This window comes from Aspergillus alliaceus (assembly GCF_009176365.1).
Source record: "Aspergillus alliaceus strain CBS 536.65 unplaced genomic scaffold BDW43scaffold_21, whole genome shotgun sequence".
NCBI classification, from domain to species: Eukaryota; Fungi; Ascomycota; class Eurotiomycetes; order Eurotiales; family Aspergillaceae; genus Aspergillus; species Aspergillus alliaceus.
Window position 1 is genome coordinate 333,382 of NW_022474704.1, and position 19,477 is coordinate 352,858.

Sequence of the window (19,477 nt, forward strand, 5' to 3'; positions counted from 1 at the left end):
GGACCGAAAACAAAGAACCATGGGTCCCACCGGACATGGGTTTAATCTTCTTTTACGAACGTCTCTCAAAGTTACACGGGAGTATACTAGTTAAGTACTCCTTACTATCTAGTACTCGTTAAAAAAGGACCACCATAGAAACAACAACAACAATGATAATGCTTATAACAGTTATTATAATCCTCGTTTCACGTTTCTTGTCTTTTTGCGTCTCTTTTGCTTTTTCTGAAAGGATTCTAATCACCTGCATGATTATACCCCCAGGATTCTCTTCAATGGATCAGACCATCACTGCATGCAGATACATGATCTGCTCTATCACTTCCCGCCTTCTTAGCCGAGTAAACTCAGATAGAAATCTGATACATCTCTCAACCGTGGGAGTCTATAGCAAACATCCACCCCTCCATTACAAGCCGTCAAGTCGCCATTACGCCAAAAACGTGCTTATCTAACTGGCCCGTGACGCTGATAGATCGACATTGCAGAGAAGCGAAGCCCCGTCAATCCTTACCAGAAATATCGCATGCACACCGACCGACGAGTTAGGTTTGGGTAAATTACATAAGTGTGTAGCCACGTACTTGAACGAAGCATGTGTCGCTGAAGTCCGGGGAGCATTGGAATGCGTCCTGCCCACGCACACAAAGATTCTGCGTGGGAGAAACACGCGGGATCGATGACCTAGCGTGATAATTGAAAAAAGTTTTAGGTTATGAATGAAGTAGGATGCGCAATCAATGTTGACAACCCCCGCCAGTACTAACTCTGTGTATGTAAAATAAAGACGGCGTACAGTACCAACGTCAAAACGGAATTGACGGAACCCCCGTTGGCAATAGGGTAGGTAGGTAACACCTTATGCAGCATTTCATTTCCACCATTTGGAAGGAGAACCGCCTCTTTCCGGAAGCACTTCGCAGCATTAGGGATCTAAATCTCAATAGTACGGTCAGGTTATATTATATCAGCGACAGTCTGTATCACCTCAAAGGGTTTGAGGCTAGGTCGACTATAGGACGATGGCTATATTGCAAACAGGCCTCTTATGAGAACATTGAGCATTGCATTGCGGGGTAAATATCCAGTTAGTCCGGAGAATTTTTTCAAGTGGCAATCGAGGATGGGCCTTGAGAAGGAAAAAGAAGGCTCCTAATAATAGTTATGGAGAAAAATTGTTCATCAGCTTTACTCTGATGCGGAGTTAAAGTCAAGGCCAAAGGGCGACAGTAATGAGGCGGGTGGATGATTTGCAGCTACTGCTGGATATGGTTGGTCTGATGTAGTCCAGCGAACTAAGCCAATCAAGGTAAAATGGCTTCGTGGTCGCCTTCGGACTGCGGCTTTAGTGGGTTCCAGGGTCATTTTAGCCTACTTGTTTGGATGCCACCCAGGAGACTTATCATGCAATAAGAACGCACCGGGAACGTGACCACAGCAACAGTTGCCTGATGAGGTTTTTTTTTTCCTTCCAGCTCACTCTGCATAGACTCCAGTGTTCTTGATTATAATCTTATTTTGATTCGTTTTCTTTGAATGTAGATGATTGTTGTTATTGCTGCTGCTTTATTTTAGTACTTATCTGACATTTGTCACCTTTCTTTCCACCAATAAGTATAGATAAACTCTTTCCACCTTTATCCACTCTGAGATATAACCGCTCTTCCAGGATTTTCCAAACAAACCGAATATTGAGACCTCCCGGTAAATGAGGATATGTTTGTCGGATGGTGTCTACCGAGATGAATTTTATTTTTAATAAATTAAACTCCTCGCGCGGTAACCGCTCTCTGTTTCGTAATCCACTTGAATCCTTTGGATGATAGTAACATTTGACCCCTTTGTCTGTAGTATGGAATTCCTAACTGAATCAAACGCTCTCGTGGCTTTCCTAAAATGGGAACCTGCATCAGGGCTAATTCTAAATTTCCCTTTCCCCAACACCATCACGTCCGTGAGCTCATCTTCGCCCTTGTTCTCCCGCATTCTCTCTAATGCATGACGATCGGTTCAGTGGTTTTTTCCACTTGGACGTGTGCCACACTAAGCATTTGGGGGAATTAGTCCATACAACGGGGGGTTCGATGCCTCGCTCATCGCCATCTCTGCTTGGCACTTTCTTAACCCTTCCGTCACTCCAAGAACATAAATGCCTACTCGGATGGATGTGATTGGTAGGAGAATCTCACCTCACGGGAGCCACCCGTTGATCATTCGAGCGGTTGACGACCGGCCGGTGGAGACCCGCCTCGTCGTCAGATCTCTCCATATCCACCAAATGACCCGGCTCGGTTACCTCTTTTGGGGGGGGAGGAAGATTCGATTTTGCATATGTAGATTTTTCTTTTTTGATTGTTCTTTTTAGACTTTTCTTTTGTTCTTAGAAACTACGATGTCATAATTTTAGGACCATGTGAGTGCTCTGGAGCTTGATTGGTGACCGGCAGAATAAGTGCCAGTAGCTAGTTCCTTTAGTTTCGAATACCGATTCTTTCCTTCATGTACGGGGGTACGATATATCTCCATCCTTCTATCTGATCCCTGATGACGGTATATGTAGAAAATGCCTGTATCGGAGAGCGGAGGAATCCAAATGGTGTTATCGCCAAGAAGATTCTTTACCCCATAGTGTAACACACGATGATCCAGGGATCTTGGTTAGCATTACTCCTTACTTCGTGCAGGATATCGAAAAGGTTATATGCCAATCTAATTAAATATATTTCTTTTTTCTTTGTTTTCATGTATTTCGTTGTGCAGGACTCCTGGCATACTCAATCATGCAGAATTTGACTTGGCATATATCCTTCCCGTTGAGCGTTACCGCAGCTAAACCCAAGGTATGTATGTATCTCCCTCAGCATGCTGCGAGTCAAAAACATACATTGGTAGTTTACTCGGCACCTTGTACATCTACCATACAGATAATGCCTTATGCACGCTCACCTAGGGTAAAACTTGTTTTACACCTGTTTCCTCTTTGCCCCCCGATTTATCATGGGTCATCTCTAGAGGTAAGGTGTGTATCATGTATGAAACATGGTTGAATCGACTGAGGTATCATGTGTGTATGGTCCCGATCATCTTTCATCGGAAGCGTTTAAAGAAGCGGTGCATCTAGAGCTAAGGTAACTTCAGGGCTGGCTATTACCATATCCGGGCGTGTTCCGGCCATGTACCCGTTCATGGACGTCATCCATTCAAAGCCACTGAGCAATATCCTTGTAACGATGGATGTCTAGGAGAGGTCACAGGAGTGTGGGCCACTGAGATGGAACAAGGCGAAGGAAGAAAAAATAGTCAGAATGGAAAGATGGGGTTGGACCCGTGGGTCAGTTATGATGTAGTATGCTGAATGACTTATTTTCCGATTTGGGGGGGAATGGAGGGATGCCAGTGGTGTGATGATGGAGCATGAGCGGTGTGACTGACAGGTGGATGATACGATCGTGACTAGTGCTATCGTTTTCTCCGATAACCCACAGTAGTTCCCGATCCCGATCTTCTAACAGATTTTGACAATGAGATATCAAGTTCAAGCACTGACTCAAAGGGCTAAAAATATTCGAACTCATGAGTCAAAGAGAACCGATCATCCGTTCGAACATAACAGTCGGTGACTGGAATATCCGGGACGGCAGCAGGCTGAGGTCATTTGATACTGAAGATGAGGAGCTAAAGAATTAGTGCCCTCCACTTGAGCCTCCAAAGAATGTCAACGTCAGTGCGAGATACCGACTCTCTTCTCCGGACTACTGGAAAAAGAACTTTCTTCTTCTAGGAGCTGTTGTTCCGAGTTTCAGATGAGGTGTTTCCCACAGGAATGTATCCGATGGATCGCATGCACCCAAGCACCATGGATCCGTGGGGATTGTCCTAGACCCTTCATAAAAAATGAAGCCGCTACTGTATGGTCTTTTTGCACGATACCTATACTTAGGAACTAGGATTTGGTACTACTGAGGTACCTAAGTCCTAGTCATACCCCTATTCGCGCCATTCCTCTGCATGCGCCAACCTTCGAACACCCCTACAGCCTCTATACCCGGTAAAGCGTCATGCAGGTGACCAGGATATGTCTGTGATTCGTCCAATGTGCACGTACTTGAAATGCCCGCCAGGGCGCTATCAGCTGCACGTTGCGCCCCACCACCAATCAACGTTGCGTAAGGACCGTACCAACAAGTGGGCCTTGCCAACCTTAGGTAACGAAAGCACGGGTCACCTTTACACCCTTCCAACCATTTCCCACCCTTCCCCCCAATAAAAAAGAAAAGTAAAGAAAAATAAAAGGTTAAACAGGCAGCGGAAGGGAAAAAAAAAAGAAAAACTCTTTTTCACCGACCTGCAGCTGTAGGTTGAAGCCCTTTGGATGACTACGGAAATTACAAAAAAACTATTCTTTACTGATCCGCTCATCTGCCGTAATGGAAGTATATATACGAATCATTTTTCAAATTGTTATAGATGCCTGTTAGCTTTCCCCGTTCGTTTTATGACCTTTTGTCCATAAATTGGATTTAATCTATTATCGCACCATACCATTTCAATAGTATACTCTCAAAGGTCGGCCGATCGGGATACCCGCTCAAGAAACTCGGAAAGTTACTCCACCTTACAGAGCCGAAGAATGTCACTTACTGGGTTGGGCGTTGTTTTGATTGATATGACTGACTCCTTTCAATCTGAAACTGATAGATATGTGTCGTTCCAATGGTTCACAGAAGGGCCAAAGGTCATTCTCAATATTAGGACGTTGCTTACTAGGTCAATATTCCATTAGAAATAAGGAGAAGGTTTATAACCCCGCCATCGGAGACACATTTCATACTCTTGGTCAAAGGTTCCAGAAATAATTCTGTTCGATGACTTCCAGATAAGGACAGATGAGCGGTCGGCACGCTTGGTAAACGACGAATATACGAACCATTATTGCCACCAGTAGTACTCCGTACGAATTACAGATAAAGGGGTAAAAGGTTAAACAATTTAGAATAAAAAAGGAAATAAAACGAGATGGAGTCAGGGAAAAAAACATGGCTCGGTAGGCCGTACATTGGAGGCGTAGGTATATACGTACAGGGTAGTATTCTGTACCCGGCTGCGCCCGTACTGTATGGTACGTATGCAAGTATGTTGAGCACGGGTACGGCGGCTCGCCAACCAAAGGGAGATCAGAACACGATAAGAGGGTATCATTTTACCTATACGATATTTAATTATATTAGTATATCGCCAGCCGCTGTTCCCTCAGTTTCTTCCTTCTCTCCCTGTGTCCCCCTCTCTTCTTTTCTTGCTTTTCTTTTCTTTACAGCCCCTCTTCTCTCAAGAGTATATATAAAGAAAACAAGTTTAGTAGTCATCATCTGCATTGGTCCCTGTTCCTTATTTGTGCGTATTAAATTACTGGCTTTTGTTTTTCCCGTTTCTTATTATTTTCACTCCCTTGACATTTTTCCCCCTCCCCATTTTAACTCAAGCTAAATTACCTTGTCATTCGCTGCTGACGCCTCCCAGCCCCTCTCAGCTGATTGATCGAGTGCACATCCATATCCACCGTTGCCCCCCATCATCCACCACCACTAATTCCACTAGACTGTGGTTCTCGCATTTTAGCGCCTTTCGATCATCTTTTCTATCCCATCTCATCCCGTCTTCTCTTTGGGTGGTCACTGCTTTCAGCACGCCTCGTTTTCTCCTGTCCAGGCGACTTATCTCTCTCCCAGCTGAGTTCAGAGGATCGCTTCCTTCTCAGCTTTCTCCCTCCAAGGTATTCACAAACCATTGTCGTGGTTGGAGACCTCGTGAATTGGTTCAAGGTTTCTTATCTATTATTTTAAACCCGGAGATCTTCCTGGTAATTTTTTTTTCCACTCTCTTTCCTTTCTTCTCTATCCCTCATTCCGGCTGCAGTAACCCTCCCAACAGCCACTACATACTTACGACAGTCGGGCATGGGAGACGTGCTTCAGTAATTGTGGCTGACTTGTTACTTTCCTTAACGTGCCAGGTCCTTCGCGTCTCACTCCCTCTGTTGTGTGCCAGCAAAATGTCGACTTCTGTTTTTATCACTGCGAGTAGTTGTTGAGCGCTCCTCTTCAAAGTTCGCCTGACGTGATCGTGTCCCGTTGGGCGAGGCATTGTCCGTAATGGAGAAGCTGAACAATGAAGATGGACAGCTTTTCATAAAGGTTCGTATATCATACAAACGCATCTTGTTTGATCATGCCTATCCGATAGGGTGACTTTTTGACTCACTAACTCGGGGTTACTATGTAGAATCTCGCAAGTTTCGTACGAACTCATGAGAAGGCACTCGCGAACGCACTTCAGTTAAAACGCCAGCCTAGCAAAAATGCGACGCCCACCCAGTCGAGCTCGCAGACGAGCTCGGCGTCATCCGCTTTGGCGGCAGCCTTGTCATTCGGTGCCTTGAAATTTGCCTCGCAATCCATTAAACCCGCTAAACTCACCTTAACCCCTCACCATCTCTTCTATCTCCTCTCTCGATTTGAAGACCTCTCTATAGCCGTGGGCCCTATGAATGTAAGACTGGAGAATATTCATACAGACGTGTCGCAGTCCTATGTTTCATTCCTGAATAAGCCTCAACGTTCCAGGGGTGACAGGGAATCCATTCACTCAGTATCAAGTGTCCGTAGTGTCATGTCTGGTATGAGTGCTCTCTGGTCGTCATTCGGGCTAGGCTCGAAGGACTCCATCTCCAAGTCAGAAAAGGCCAAAACGGCCCTAGAAGCAGATCTTAAATACTTATACTCTGCTTTCACTAAAATTCCGTGCTTACGCCTAGCCCCTGATCGTCGTGCCCGCCTGATTCGCGGATACGAAGAGTTTCCATTTGACACCGCTGTCCCTCTCCACTCCTTTAAAAATTTGGGCGGGCTAGAGATAATTGATATAGACTTTCGCTCGTTCTTCGGCTGGGACCGACTATCCGAGCAACTACGAATCCTTACTGTGAAAAGAGCAAATATTGAGGATCCAGCAGATCTGTTGACGGGAATTGTGTTGGACGACATCGACAAGCGTCGACGGCGGTCATCCAAGAATCAGCCATCACCGGTCCTAGGATGGAGTGGGAATACGTACCCTCAGCCAGTCTACAAGTCTGACATCCCTGGGTCTCTCTCTGCCCCAGGCTCCCCAATGGCTGATACAGCGTTCGGCACCAGCACAAGTCCCCAGGCGGTCCCCATGCTTAGGGTAGGATCAGAAGGCTCTAGAGGGCATGGACGGGCGGGAAGTATCTCACCTACGCGTCCGGCGAGCTCGAAGCACTCTTCTCATCGCCATAGCCGGCGCATACGACGTACCGGATCTGGTAGTTCAAACTCGAGTGATAACACCGGTCGCAATGGAAGTTCTTCAAACCTCCTTACCGCCGGCGGTCTTCCGCCGTCTAAATGGCAGTTCTTGCGGCATCTGGGTTTACCAGATAACTCTTTAACCTCCGTCACAGCCGCAGGACTCGCCCCTGTTGCTAATACGCTGTATTCTCTTGACCTGTCGGTGAATCTCTTCACCGAGGTTCCTGACAGCCTCGCAACATTGGTTGCCTTACGGGCCCTTAATCTCTCACATTGCATGATAGAATCTCTCCACTCATTGTCCCGCAATCCTCTTCCTGCTATAACCGCTCTTAACCTTCGTGGCAACCGGCTTCGCTCCCTCGCGGGCATCGAAAGGCTACTTTCCCTGGAAAGGCTAGATCTCCGAGACAACGATCTAACCGATCCCACTGAGATTGCTAGACTTACTAGTCTCCCTGAAATAAGGGAGATCTGGGTGTCTGGTAATCCTTTTGTGAAAACGCATTCTGGCTACCGCGTCGTAATCTTCAACCTTTTCCGTCGCACACCGGGTTATTCCGAAGACATAATTATCGATGGATCCGGTCCTGGGTACACGGAGAGGAAGCAGCTTGTTGACCGAGCTGCCGAACCCGAAGGAGGGCCAGTCATACGATCAGCAGCCGCGGATCATTCGGCAATCGTGAGCAAGCCATCCCATCCCACGGGCCAGGGAGTCACAGCTGTTGGACCCGCTGAAGGAGAGGTTTCTGTACGGCGAACACCGCAAAATGAATACGGCGTTGGGTCTACCCGTCGGAAAAAGGGTCATCGAAGGAGGATTGTCGATACGTCCGCGGAGAAAGCTTCAACTGATGGTAAAGAAACCCCAGGTGCGGTGGTGCCTTCTGTCCTTTCTGTCCAGCATATCCAATTACCCGTTGATCCATTTGTGACGCCGTCTTCCGATCGTCAACGGAGATCTGATGGTGGACCTCAGGTCGGACCTGCGAAACTTCGAAGCCCAGAGAAGTTCGACAATGATCAAGATGCTTCCGCCCGGCCGATGAATGAGTCCCTAGTTTTGCCGCACCCAGTCCAAGGTCTAGACTGGAACGCAGAGGGCAAGTTCTACCAGCGGCAACTAGAAGCCCTGAAACAGGAAGTTGGCAACAGTTGGCTCACCGCGCTAGGAGACCGTCCGTGGGATCAATCACCACGGGACCTGAATGTTCCTCGCACGGGCGTGAATCTCGGTGATCCGGCGATAATCCCAGCGGAGGCGCTTACCCGGGCAAACAACTTGCCCATCCTGAGTGGAGGCCGACCCTGAGTTTCGCATCCATATTCATTGATTGACTTATACCCAAAGAAAAAAAAAGTTGTTCAAACTGACTCCTTTCCTTGGTTCTTTTCGCCAGCCAATTCTTCTTGACTATAACCATTACCCCGGGTCACCTTTCCCGCTTATTGCGGTGGCCGTTGGCCACTGAGTGCATTTTGTGGCGTTCTATGGCCTTTTCGAGATGGCGGGCCGGATGTCTGAACTACTTTTTGCTTTTTACGACCATTATATCTTCCCCCACTCCATCTCATATCTACCGTACAATCTGCATTCGACCGTTTCAGGCTGGTCCATGTTATGGGAGGCAAGATTTTTCGTGAGATTCCTCATCTCTAGACCGTTTGTATTATTGTATTTGAAGGGTTACTGGTGTTTCTCGGCGTTCCTGGAAGCTGTGGTCTTTTTTTTCCACTTCTTAATTTTTTTTTTTATTTTACCTTTTTCGGCCTCGACATTGATCTTCCCCTTTCTTCTTATTCTTCCTCTCTAATGATTGACTCAGAGGATTTGACGCATGTTGAGCTGCCGCGTGTTCATTTGACGTATACCTTCTGATTTCTTTGTTTCCTCCTATTCCCCCCTGCTCGAGTTTCGGAGTTACGCAGAGCAGTGATGAAGTTCGGATCTAATGCATGAGATATGAAAAACAATGTGCGACGAATTATTCTGGGAGCGCGCGATCATATCAGGGAGTCAGTCATAGTTGAATGCCAATATGTTGTCGGAGATGCGTCATCGATCTGTAGTCCATTTTAAGAATACGAGAAGACTGAGAAACTAGAGCACGTCAGTAGTTCATGCGCAACATCGACGTCGATGGGAATGGAAGGGAGATTTCCCTGGATCTGTTTCGGATTTAATTTGATTTGGCGTGGTTTGGTTTTGAATTTCCATTTTCTCCTACTAGTGTATGAGAAGAGATATGCTGCACCGTGGAGAAGCGACGATCGGAGAACGGTGGCGAGAATATCGGCAAAACAACGATCGGAAGAGAATTGATTGATTCCACCATCGATGACTGTAGATTTTAGAGAAAGAGATTACGTATATACATATATCTTAAGGTAGAGAGAAAAAGATGTAGTCGAGACTGAATTGAGAACTGGATTGAACTGAATACCTTGTATATATACATTCTTCCCAAAGAAGTCATGACCTTCTCTGGGACCAATGAGAGGGCGGCGGTGGCCGGGCGGCCGAGCCAGTCAGTAAGTTTAACCTTTTCACTCCCTCTTCTTTGCTTCGACCACCAAACATCTCTTCTCACTGGTCAAACTTCTCTCTTGGTGAGCCTTCCTTTGATCTCCTCCCTTCGTCTCCCACTCCCTCTCTTTCTCTACAATCTGTCAAATCAAAAAAAACCCCTATCCTCTTCTCATTCGGTCTGCTAAAGTTCAATCCAGGCCGAATTATCAAAAAATTTTCAGCCGTCCGAGCGGACAGTAGAAGAAAAAAAGATCCCTTGATTGCCGACGCTCTCAAACAACCCCTTCCACAACAACCACACCCCTTCACGCCACCACAAAGATCTTCTTCGCTTTTCTGGCAAGCCTTTCCCACCTCAACCCTCCGGATTCACGGCTTATCCGCCATCACATTCCATCCTCAACCTCCCAAAAGAGAAAAAAATATTAAATTAGCCTCGTCGTGTTTTTTTACCCAAGACTCTGCCGCTTGGTGCCTGTTCTTATTTTTTCCCTCTTCTTCACAGTCTCTGAGGCTTCCTCTCATCGCCGGCAACCGCATTACCTCGTTATCACCGCGCGTCATCTACGATCTGAGGGGGAGTGTTTCATCTTCGCACGTCGTCTGGCTTTCACGCCAGATCCCCCCCGATTGTCCAAGGCCATTTGGCCTGTTTCCGCTGCTTGATCTCCTTGTTCCCTCTAGATCCGTTTGGTAAGCGCTCCACCCCCTCTTCTATCCCCGTCTCAATTACGACGAGTAAAAAATTTCCCGAGCGCATTCATCACGCGTCTTTCGCTTGAATTTGGCCATCTCCGCTGGAATTTATTTTTCCGCCGTGAGTCTAGAGGTATACTAATAGTCTAGTCACGATAGTATAGACGCCGCGTCATCGTAACAAGCGCTCCGCTACCTCACCTTCATCCTCTCTCTCCCACTTTCTTTCTTTAATTTTTTTTTGTCAATTTTCGTTCGTTCTTTTCCGCCATCACCTACGCCTGTGTGCGTCCTTTCCTCTTTGGTTTCCTTCGCTCTCGCCGTCTCTCCTTAGAGCCCCGTCGCTATGGCTGATCAGGAAGTTGATCTGGATTCGATCATCGATAGATTGTTGGAGGTGAGGGGTAGCCGTCCTGGCAAGCAGGTCCAGCTGTTGGAATCGGAGATTCGCTATCTCTGCACCAAGGCCCGGGAAATCTTCATCTCTCAGCCTATCCTGCTGGAGCTGGAAGCACCAATCAAGGTAACGGCGCGGCCCTACCTCCCGACCCCGAGTTTGGGATCGCAATGGCATCATCCCTGAGGGCTAACACTCTGGCGCGATCAGATTTGCGGTGATATTCACGGTCAATACTACGATCTTCTGCGTCTCTTCGAATACGGTGGATTCCCACCGGAGGCCAACTATCTGTTCCTCGGAGACTACGTAGATCGTGGCAAGCAGTCGCTCGAGACAATCTGCCTGCTCCTGGCGTACAAAATCAAGTACCCCGAAAACTTCTTCGTTCTTCGCGGGAACCACGAATGCGCGTCCATTAACCGTATTTACGGCTTCTACGACGAATGCAAGCGCAGGTATAACATCAAGCTATGGAAGACTTTCACCGATTGCTTTAACTGCCTACCCATTGCGGCCATCATTGACGAGAAGATCTTCACCATGCACGGTGGTCTGAGTCCCGATCTCAACTCGATGGAGCAGATTCGTCGTGTGATGCGTCCTACCGATGTAAGTGTTTCTCTGTTACCCCGCCCCTGCCCATCCTGGTTGTCTGCTCTAGGCAAAGGTTTCTCCCTCGGGTAGTTCAACCGGGTTCTACCATAGGTCATCTCAACGCATTATGTCCTTCCGCCTAGCTTCTAAAGCTCAAGGCTTGACCCGCTGACGAGAACAGATTCCTGACTGCGGTCTCCTGTGCGATCTCCTGTGGTCCGATCCCGACAAGGATATCACCGGCTGGAGTGAAAACGACCGAGGTGTATCATTCACGTTCGGTCCCGACGTCGTCTCCCGTTTTCTGCAGAAGCATGATATGGATTTGATCTGCCGTGCACATCAAGTGGTTGAGGACGGCTACGAGTTCTTCTCCAAGCGCCAACTCGTTACCCTGTTCAGCGCACCCAATTATTGCGGAGAGTTTGACAACGCTGGTGCCATGATGAGTGTCGATGAAAGTCTACTCTGTTCCTTCCAGGTATGTCGCCACGAAAGTTCCCGCAAACTGTGATGGTACGACGGGCTAACCTCCTTCAGATCTTGAAACCAGCAGAAAAGAAACAAAAGTACGTTTACGGGGGCATGAGCTCAAACAGGCCCGTCACTCCTCCGCGAAAGCAAAAGAAGAAGTAAGACATACGAGCTTTTCCATGTGCAGCAGGTTCGGACGGAGATAAACATCACATACCTCACCCATTCAACAACCACCACGAGACCGGATCCAGATCCCCACATCATCGATGGCCGGTGCATTAGACGATCGGAAGCAGCAGATACAACAACATAGTCACCCGAGAGAGCCTCACGATATGCAGAACGTTATTTCCCCCCGCATACCACCTCTAGCGACTCCGGTGATTTATTTTCCTTTGCGCTGATTATGTTATTTTTCTCATCTCTCTATATGGAAGGTACTTCTGCTCCCCGTCAGGGTCGGTGTTTTTACTTTTTCTCTTCTTCCCTTCTATTTTCCTTGTTTATTTTCACTTTTTTCTTCATCTTTTCATCTTTCATTGACTTTTGTGTTGCCCGGATCATTTTACTGAGGAAGGGGAAGCGTCGGGCTGCATCTGGTGTTCTCCGTTTGCACTTTTTTGAAAATCTTCCTGTGAGTGTAATGCCAACCAAATAAGCAACGACATGTCCGTGTCTTTGAACTGCAAGATCCATCCCATCCTCCAATAGCCGTCCGTGCCTTCCCTGCCCTTACCATCTCTCCATCTCCCGGTAATGGATCTTCCTTCCCCGGGTCTTGTGCAGCGGGCCCGTGCAGGAACTCGAGCAGATTGGACGACTTCACGATGACGAACCATTCCATCACATCACCTCCGCATATCATGTTTCCTTGTCATGCCCAATGATGAGTTCATGTTATTAATTGGTTGATTGATTGATTTTCCATCTTACAGCGAAGAGACACGACACTGATGCAAGAATAATCTACGCTTCCTTTCCTTTTCGTTGGCTCGTCTATCCGGAGGTGGCGGGGGTTGTTGATTCGGATCGCTTCCTTTCAATGTATTACTGTATTTTAGAAGCACGATTATTTCATTGGAGTTATTGATGATCCTCTTTCTTGTCTTCCGTCGCCGGCTTCATGGTAAAGATACTTGGGCTCACACGTGCTTTATTTCTTATACCTATCAGTATATCTAGGTGAGGAGTGTTCATGGATTGGGACATGTAGTCGTAGCATATAGCCGTTGAATGTAGAAAACAGAAACAGTCCCGCGTATTTAGCCTGTTACCATGCGTCTAACGCCTTGTTTTCATTCTTGACGGAGGACGCCTTTGTGACCTTTTCGGTCACTATATAAAGACAAGGGTTGAAAAGAGTAAAAAGGAGAAAAGAAAAGAAAAGAAATAAAGAAAATTAGACCTAGTAAATAGCTAATTCGAACAAGCTAAATCGATTGACGATTGACCATAATCAATTGCGTGCCACCGAACCAGGAGAGACGATGTGCGAGATATCAAATATAAAGAAACGACTCCGACCAGTCCATCTAGTTCATGAACACCACTTCCCTCTTTCCACCCTCTTCTGGTGTCCCACACAAGCTTGCTTCCGTTTTTGCAAGCTTAAACGTATTGAGACAACCACCTGATACCCTCACCGTATCCTGCTTCCCGGTTAGATTCTTGTTTTCTTCCCAGGGATTGATGGGGGGAAGCTTACCCTGTCTCATCACGACACTGCACATAAAGACCTCAATCGGCCGGATGCCCTCAAGCGGCACCTTGCCCTTCCCTGTGGTCTGGTACAATCCCAACTGATGTCTCAGTTCGTCTTCGCTGACGGCGTCGGGGTGATCGATCTTGTTGCCGAGAATGAGGAAGGGGACCTTGGCGAGCTCCTCCATGGCGAGGAGGGCATCGAGCTCGGCCTTGGACTCGGGAAAACGCTCGTGGTCCTTAGCATCAACGAGGAAAACGATGCCGCTTACTTCGGGGAAATAGTCCTTCCAGAGACGACGGGCTGTACCCGGCGTCAATTGTTAGAAAGGGTCGGTTTTTTTTTTTTTTTTTGTTTCCACGAGTATGGAACATGCGATGTCATAGAGAGAAGGTAGCTAGGATGGAGGAGGGGTGGTGTGTGCGCGCTTACCCTGCTGGTGACCACCCAGATCGAAGGTGGTGAAGCGGTTATTTCCAATAGCGAGCTCCTCCGATGCTATAATTGTCCTCAGTTAGCCTTTTGAAACCCCATTTTGCCACCTGTTTCGAACCCCTGCCGGATCGGCTAATATCACATCCACATCGTTTTCAAAATCAAGGGTACGTACTCGGATGGGCGGTAGGCTGGAGAACGGCAACCCGGTCGTTCTAGTATTCGGCTCGCGTCAGCACGCAATTCCCACGTCATTCATCCCGCGGCTACAGTTGGATTTTCCCGTCATGTCGTTGAGTATACGTGGCGGGTATTGGGGAAGACGTATAGGGAGGAGAGAAACGCACCTTCAGCATGTGCAGTAGGGTCGTTTTCCCAGCATTGTCGAGACCGAGGAAGAGGAGCTTGGCGTGCTTGTTGAGCAGGCCAAGGGAGGCCAGGACATCGTAGACTGTGCGGAGAAGACTATCAGCCACTGCAATTATTGATTTGAGGATATCTCAAGCCGGAGGATAAACAGAATGTGGAGAAATCATGAAGAGATCCTTTCCCATGAAGTATGAAGTGAAGTTTTGCATTCGAGCATGCCGATCGACGCTTGTGTTCACCACACAGGGGACGAGGAAGGAGCACGTACACCAGTTAATAATCCACATGGTGGGATCAACTCAGTCCGGACGGGTTGGTACTGAAGATCGGTAGTATGAAGTGGGAAGCTTGAGAAGGTTGGCTGGCGGTGAGGTTTGAAGAAGATAAGACACGGTTGCGGTGGTTGACGTTGACTTTCGCTTGCTTGACGCTTAGCGCTCGGCTAAGCCAACCAAAGCGCCGGGAGATCAGCCGGGACCACGTAGTAGTAGTACCTTGGAAGTACACACTTTCGCTCTTTTCCTGTCCGTAATTACATTCACTACGGAATCTTTCTTTTTTAATATAAATAATTTTTTGATTTGTTTGAATTTGAATATTTCTGAGGGATCAGCACACTGATCGGTCGGTTTGAACCTGATATCTACATCGCATCAACCAAAAAAAAAATTAAATGAAAAAAGGGGGTATACACTCCATGAACCGCCTCCATACAACAAGACAAAAATGGATGAAAACAAACCAAATCAGAGTCCCGACCGGAAAAAGTGGCCTCCCAACAGAAGGGATGTCATAATAATAGTAATAAAAAGGAATGCCGGTAACAAATATGTATCACAAGAAACGAAGAAGCAAAGGCGATCCGCCCTGTAAATGCAAACAAATGTCCTCCGAAGCAGAAAACAATCAGCCAGGTAGGAAACGACAGTTCAATGAGCGGGTGATCGTTAAAGATAATCAAGTATGTACAAGAAAGGCGTAAATCCCTTTCAAAGAAGACACGAAGGGTCTAAACGGATAGGACGAGCTGTGCGTCTTCACCGACACCATAAGCTCGGCACCTCTCAGCAACTGCGAGGCCCAGGTCCTTCATCCGTTCAGCACCCTTTCCGGGGATAGGTCGCCGCTGGATCTGGTCTTTAGCAGCTTTGCGGCAGTGTTGACGCCAGTACTTTTCTTTGCGTTTCTGGCGCTTTTTCTCGAGACCTTCAACGATATCGATAGGACCTCTAGTATGCACTTCACGAGTGCGAGATGATTCACGCTCAGGAGACTCCCGAAGAGGGATAATACCCGTCCAGCGATAAGAATCGTCCTGTTTGGTGAAGAATGGGTTAGGCGTACGAGGCAGCGATTTGGTGCGGGTGATGTACGGGCGCTGAACCAACTCGCTGATGTTGACGCCGGGAGGCTGAAGATAGCTGACTTCATCGCTAGCAGTCCGATCGGCCTTAGTGGGGGACTTCAATTTCATCGGCGGTGGAGAACGTAAACGTCTGGGGGACGAGCGACCATGTCGACGAGGGGGCGGGGGAGAGACCATCCGCTTGGGAGACAGGCGAGGGGACAGCTTTCGAGACTGGTCTGCCCCAGCTCTTCCACGAGTTGCCTCATCAGTCATGATGGACTCTGCCAGATCGTCGTCGTCGTCCTCATCCTCTTCATCGACATCCGATGTCGGGAAACTAGGGTCGATGTCTTGCGGGATCAAGATTTGCTTGGAAAGCCGACGTTGCTCAATGCAGGATTTATAGGCAGCTTCCAAGGGGCGGTCTTCGTCGAACGTTCCACAAACGAAGTCAGTGCTATCAGGGAGGTTGGGAGTTCTGGGGCGCATCTTCATAGGCTTGGCACGGTGAATGCCTTTGCCTGAGAGGGCTGGCGGCCATCTCCGGCTCAAGTCATCATGACCAGAGTCGAAGGAGGTATTAGAATCCCTGCGAGGTAGAACAACAGGAGGAATATCGAGGGTCAGAGGACTAGTAGCGGCAGTAGTCGTGGCAGGAGCCCAGAATGCATATTCGGAGCCATCATTGCTCTCGTCATCCGAGTCCGCAAACCCCGCCTCATTGTCAGATTCGTTACCATCATCTGACGATAAGTCAGAGTCAGTTGAATCATCGTCAGCATCGTCCTCGTCCTCGTCATCCTCTTCTTCGTCCTCAAGCGCCTCCTCCTCTGCTTCTTCGCCAAGTTTTCTGATCGCAATCTCTTTCTTCATGCAGTCATTCAAGGTGATCTTGTCGGTGTAGTCACCAGATTTGGTGACCCATTCATCGTCCTCCTCCTCAGAGCTGGCAAACTCGTGGAAACGAGTCGCCTCAGATTCTTCGAACTTGCCCAGTCCACTCGTGGGGATGCCCCTCTTCTCGATGGTCGACTTCTCTTGGTTCTGGGTGACCGGGGTCGTATCTTTCGCTGGGGATGCCTTGCGAGCGATAGGAGCAGGAGATCCACGCGGACGTGACCTTAAAGTGACACCACGACATGGAGACCGTTCTCGTTTCGTCTCTGAGTCACGGGCAGGGCAAACGAAGGTGAGGACCGTCCTCCGCTTCACGGGTTCTGTGGGAGTAGGGGTGATATCATTCTTCTGCGTGGTCGATCGTTGCGGTGTGGGTGGTTGGGCTTTCCGTTCCTCTGATTTCCGTCCACAAGCAAAGCTGATGCATCTCTTACGTCCGAGGTTAGCCTCGACGGTAGACTCGTTAGTCTCAGCCGCCAACTTTGTGCTGTTACCCATCGGGGGAGGTTTGGCGGACAGCTGAGTTGGCAGAGGTGGGCTTGGAGTGCTGGACAAAGATGGGCTGCTCAGACCTCCGTCGCTGGTCAATTCAGCCGTCGACACACCGCTAACGTTACTGTAAGGGTACGAGCGGTAGAATGACCGATCACGCGGGGAGGGAAGCTTATCGGACGGGCTTAAGGTCGGACTGTGTCTGAGGGCACGGGTAAGGAGGGATTCCTTCTTGTCACTCATGGCGGTGGGAGACTTGACATAAACCACACCGTCGTCAACATTGATCGGGGCGGTATTCAGAAATCGATGATCTGGAGGTTCATCGATGTCCTCAGCCAATTCGTTTTCTTGTGGAGCAGGCTTGTTGGACTGGTGAGGCGAGAGTAGCATCTTCAGAATGTTATGTATCGACGAGAAGGGTCGGTCACCACTACGGAAGTGTGCCATCACTTTGAAATTAGAATATTGATGACGACAAAGGTTATGTGTGAGAGAAAAAAGTAAATGAGAATAAAGAGACGATTAGGTCCGAGGGTCGTATATGGAGAATCGAAAGGTGATAGTGGCGACGGTGAGGGTTTGGAGGATTCAATTGCTTCGAAAGAATATAATCCGATAATATCTCAATCAAGTAGGTAATAAGAAGATACTCTCTCAGTATCGATCAATAGTACAACCAATCGACCCAGAGGGCAGAAGAGAATGATGTCCCAAACAGGACGTAGGTGGTCATGATATACAAGGCATGATGTTGGGGTAATGGCGAAGTAGTAAAGGGGACAATGGCGTTAGGTATGCGGCCAAGATCTGGGATCTACGCCTTCTTCAATAGATGGCAGCTCAAAGAGCGCCAGAAGAAGACGCGTTCAAAGAGGGCTCCAAAAGACAATGTGTTGGCAATGGTAGGCTTTGAGTTTGGGATGGAGGAAGAAGGAATGTTCAGAGAGAGAAGTCGGAGAATAAAAAGTAATTATGGGAAGGGAGGGTAAAAAGTGTATTTTAATAAAAAAAAATTAAATGAAAAAATTAAAAAAGGGAAAAGGGAAAATTAAAAAATGATTTCAAAGGTTAACAACCGGTACAGTAAGTACGGCGTAATTTGTAGAGGGGGTAGGAGCGGTTTAAACCAAAAAAAAAAAAATTAATTAATTTTCAAGAGGGAGGGAAAAAAAAAAAAAAAGAGAGAGAATAAGGGTAAAATCCTATGACGGGGGGCGCGGGAGAGCGGCACTGGGTTTGGCTTTTTGGGGGTGGGAAGACTTGGTCGGTCAGGGTAGTGACTGGTCAGGAGTGGTCGCCACAGTGTCAACGACAGTTGAACAACGACAATTAGTCAAGAGAGAGAAAAAAAATAAAAATATTAAAAAATTTTGGATCTTCTCTTGGCCTTCTTTTCTTCTGCAGGCGAACCAGAGGCGCTTGGTCCAACCAACCCCGCCAAGACATACCCACCCTATCGCTTTGCTCGCCAAACTGATGCATGCTTCTGTTCCTGCGGCTACGTGACGCTGAAAAATACAATACCACCGTAAGATTAGCAGGGTACGGTGGACTGCCACAGAACCACAGCCTTGTACATACATATATTACAAAGAAAATGATATGATATACAAAAGGGCAGATCCATATTCTCCTCGATACTATCATTCATTGGAAGTTCCAACTCTGGTTGAAATTGTGTGAAACTTTGTATTCTAGCGCTATGTTTCCAAAGGATTGAAAGAGAATTGATTGTTACGAGCCGGTTTCAACTCATCGGGACCGGGCTCATGCCGAGTGTTGGAAAACTATGAGGGATTTTGAAGACACACCCTGGTATTACCATAAATGGAAAGGCAGCTGCTGAGCTGACTAACCCGCTCCAGACATTTACCCAACAGAAAGCGCGACCAGGTCCATACAACAAACCTCCAAAGATTCACGAAACTCATCGGAGAGTATTCTCTGAAAAGGAGAAAAAGGGAAAAAAAGATTCAGATAGCATACTTCTAGAATCCTAGAACTTGATCTCATCTCGGTCGGACCCAAAATTGGATGCTACTAAATCTCAACAGACTATTTACGGAGCCGATCCATGCTGTACTACTGTAAGTAAAAATCACCCCCACGAGGACGGACATGAGAGCGGCACGAGCTGCACAGCAGCGCTCATAACGCCGGCAACCAGTTGAGTGGTTGCCCTATCACTTTGGTCAGCGCTCTT

General features: G+C 47.7%; 5 protein-coding genes across 5 annotated transcripts; 2 read left to right on the plus strand and 3 right to left on the minus strand.

The window, feature by feature from the left end:
- Positions 1–147: 147 nt before the first annotated feature.
- Positions 148–1,395, minus strand: BDW43DRAFT_275792 (uncharacterized protein). Its single transcript, XM_032041895.1, has 2 exons — positions 768–1,395; positions 148–684 (listed from the first exon to the last, which is right to left on the minus strand). Exons 1-2 carry the CDS (start codon positions 868–870, stop codon positions 452–454), a joined length of 336 nt encoding a protein of 111 aa, XP_031900507.1. The 5' UTR covers positions 871–1,395; the 3' UTR covers positions 148–451.
- A 4,411-nt stretch (positions 1,396–5,806) lies between these two features.
- Positions 5,807–8,740, plus strand: BDW43DRAFT_83889 (leucine-rich repeat domain-containing protein). The gene is made up of 3 exons (XM_032050583.1): positions 5,807–5,857; positions 6,011–6,191; positions 6,280–8,740. The coding sequence occupies exons 2-3, from the start codon at positions 6,150–6,152 to the stop codon at positions 8,641–8,643; spliced, it is 2,406 nt and encodes an 801-aa protein (XP_031900508.1). The 5' UTR covers positions 5,807–5,857; positions 6,011–6,149; the 3' UTR covers positions 8,644–8,740.
- Positions 8,741–10,903: 2,163 nt separating this feature from the next.
- glcA (type 1 serine/threonine-protein phosphatase catalytic subunit GLC7) lies at positions 10,904–12,187 on the plus strand (the record flags this gene model as incomplete). Its single annotated transcript, XM_032044854.1, has 4 exons — positions 10,904–11,080; positions 11,165–11,566; positions 11,733–12,032; positions 12,092–12,187. 4 exons carry the CDS (start codon positions 10,904–10,906, stop codon positions 12,185–12,187), a joined length of 975 nt encoding a protein of 324 aa, XP_031900509.1.
- Positions 12,188–13,560: 1,373 nt separating this feature from the next.
- Positions 13,561–14,821, minus strand: sar1 (Arf family GTPase SAR1; the record flags this gene model as incomplete). Its single annotated transcript, XM_032047100.1, has 5 exons — positions 13,561–14,033; positions 14,163–14,228; positions 14,341–14,380; positions 14,513–14,616; positions 14,803–14,821. 5 exons carry the CDS (start codon positions 14,819–14,821, stop codon positions 13,561–13,563), a joined length of 702 nt encoding a protein of 233 aa, XP_031900510.1.
- A 273-nt stretch (positions 14,822–15,094) lies between these two features.
- BDW43DRAFT_275828 (DUF2457 domain-containing protein) lies at positions 15,095–18,448 on the minus strand. Its single transcript, XM_032041896.1, has one exon. The coding sequence runs from the start codon at positions 17,719–17,721 to the stop codon at positions 15,544–15,546; it is 2,178 nt and encodes a 725-aa protein (XP_031900511.1). The 5' UTR covers positions 17,722–18,448; the 3' UTR covers positions 15,095–15,543.
- Between the last annotated feature and the right edge of the window lie 1,029 nt (positions 18,449–19,477).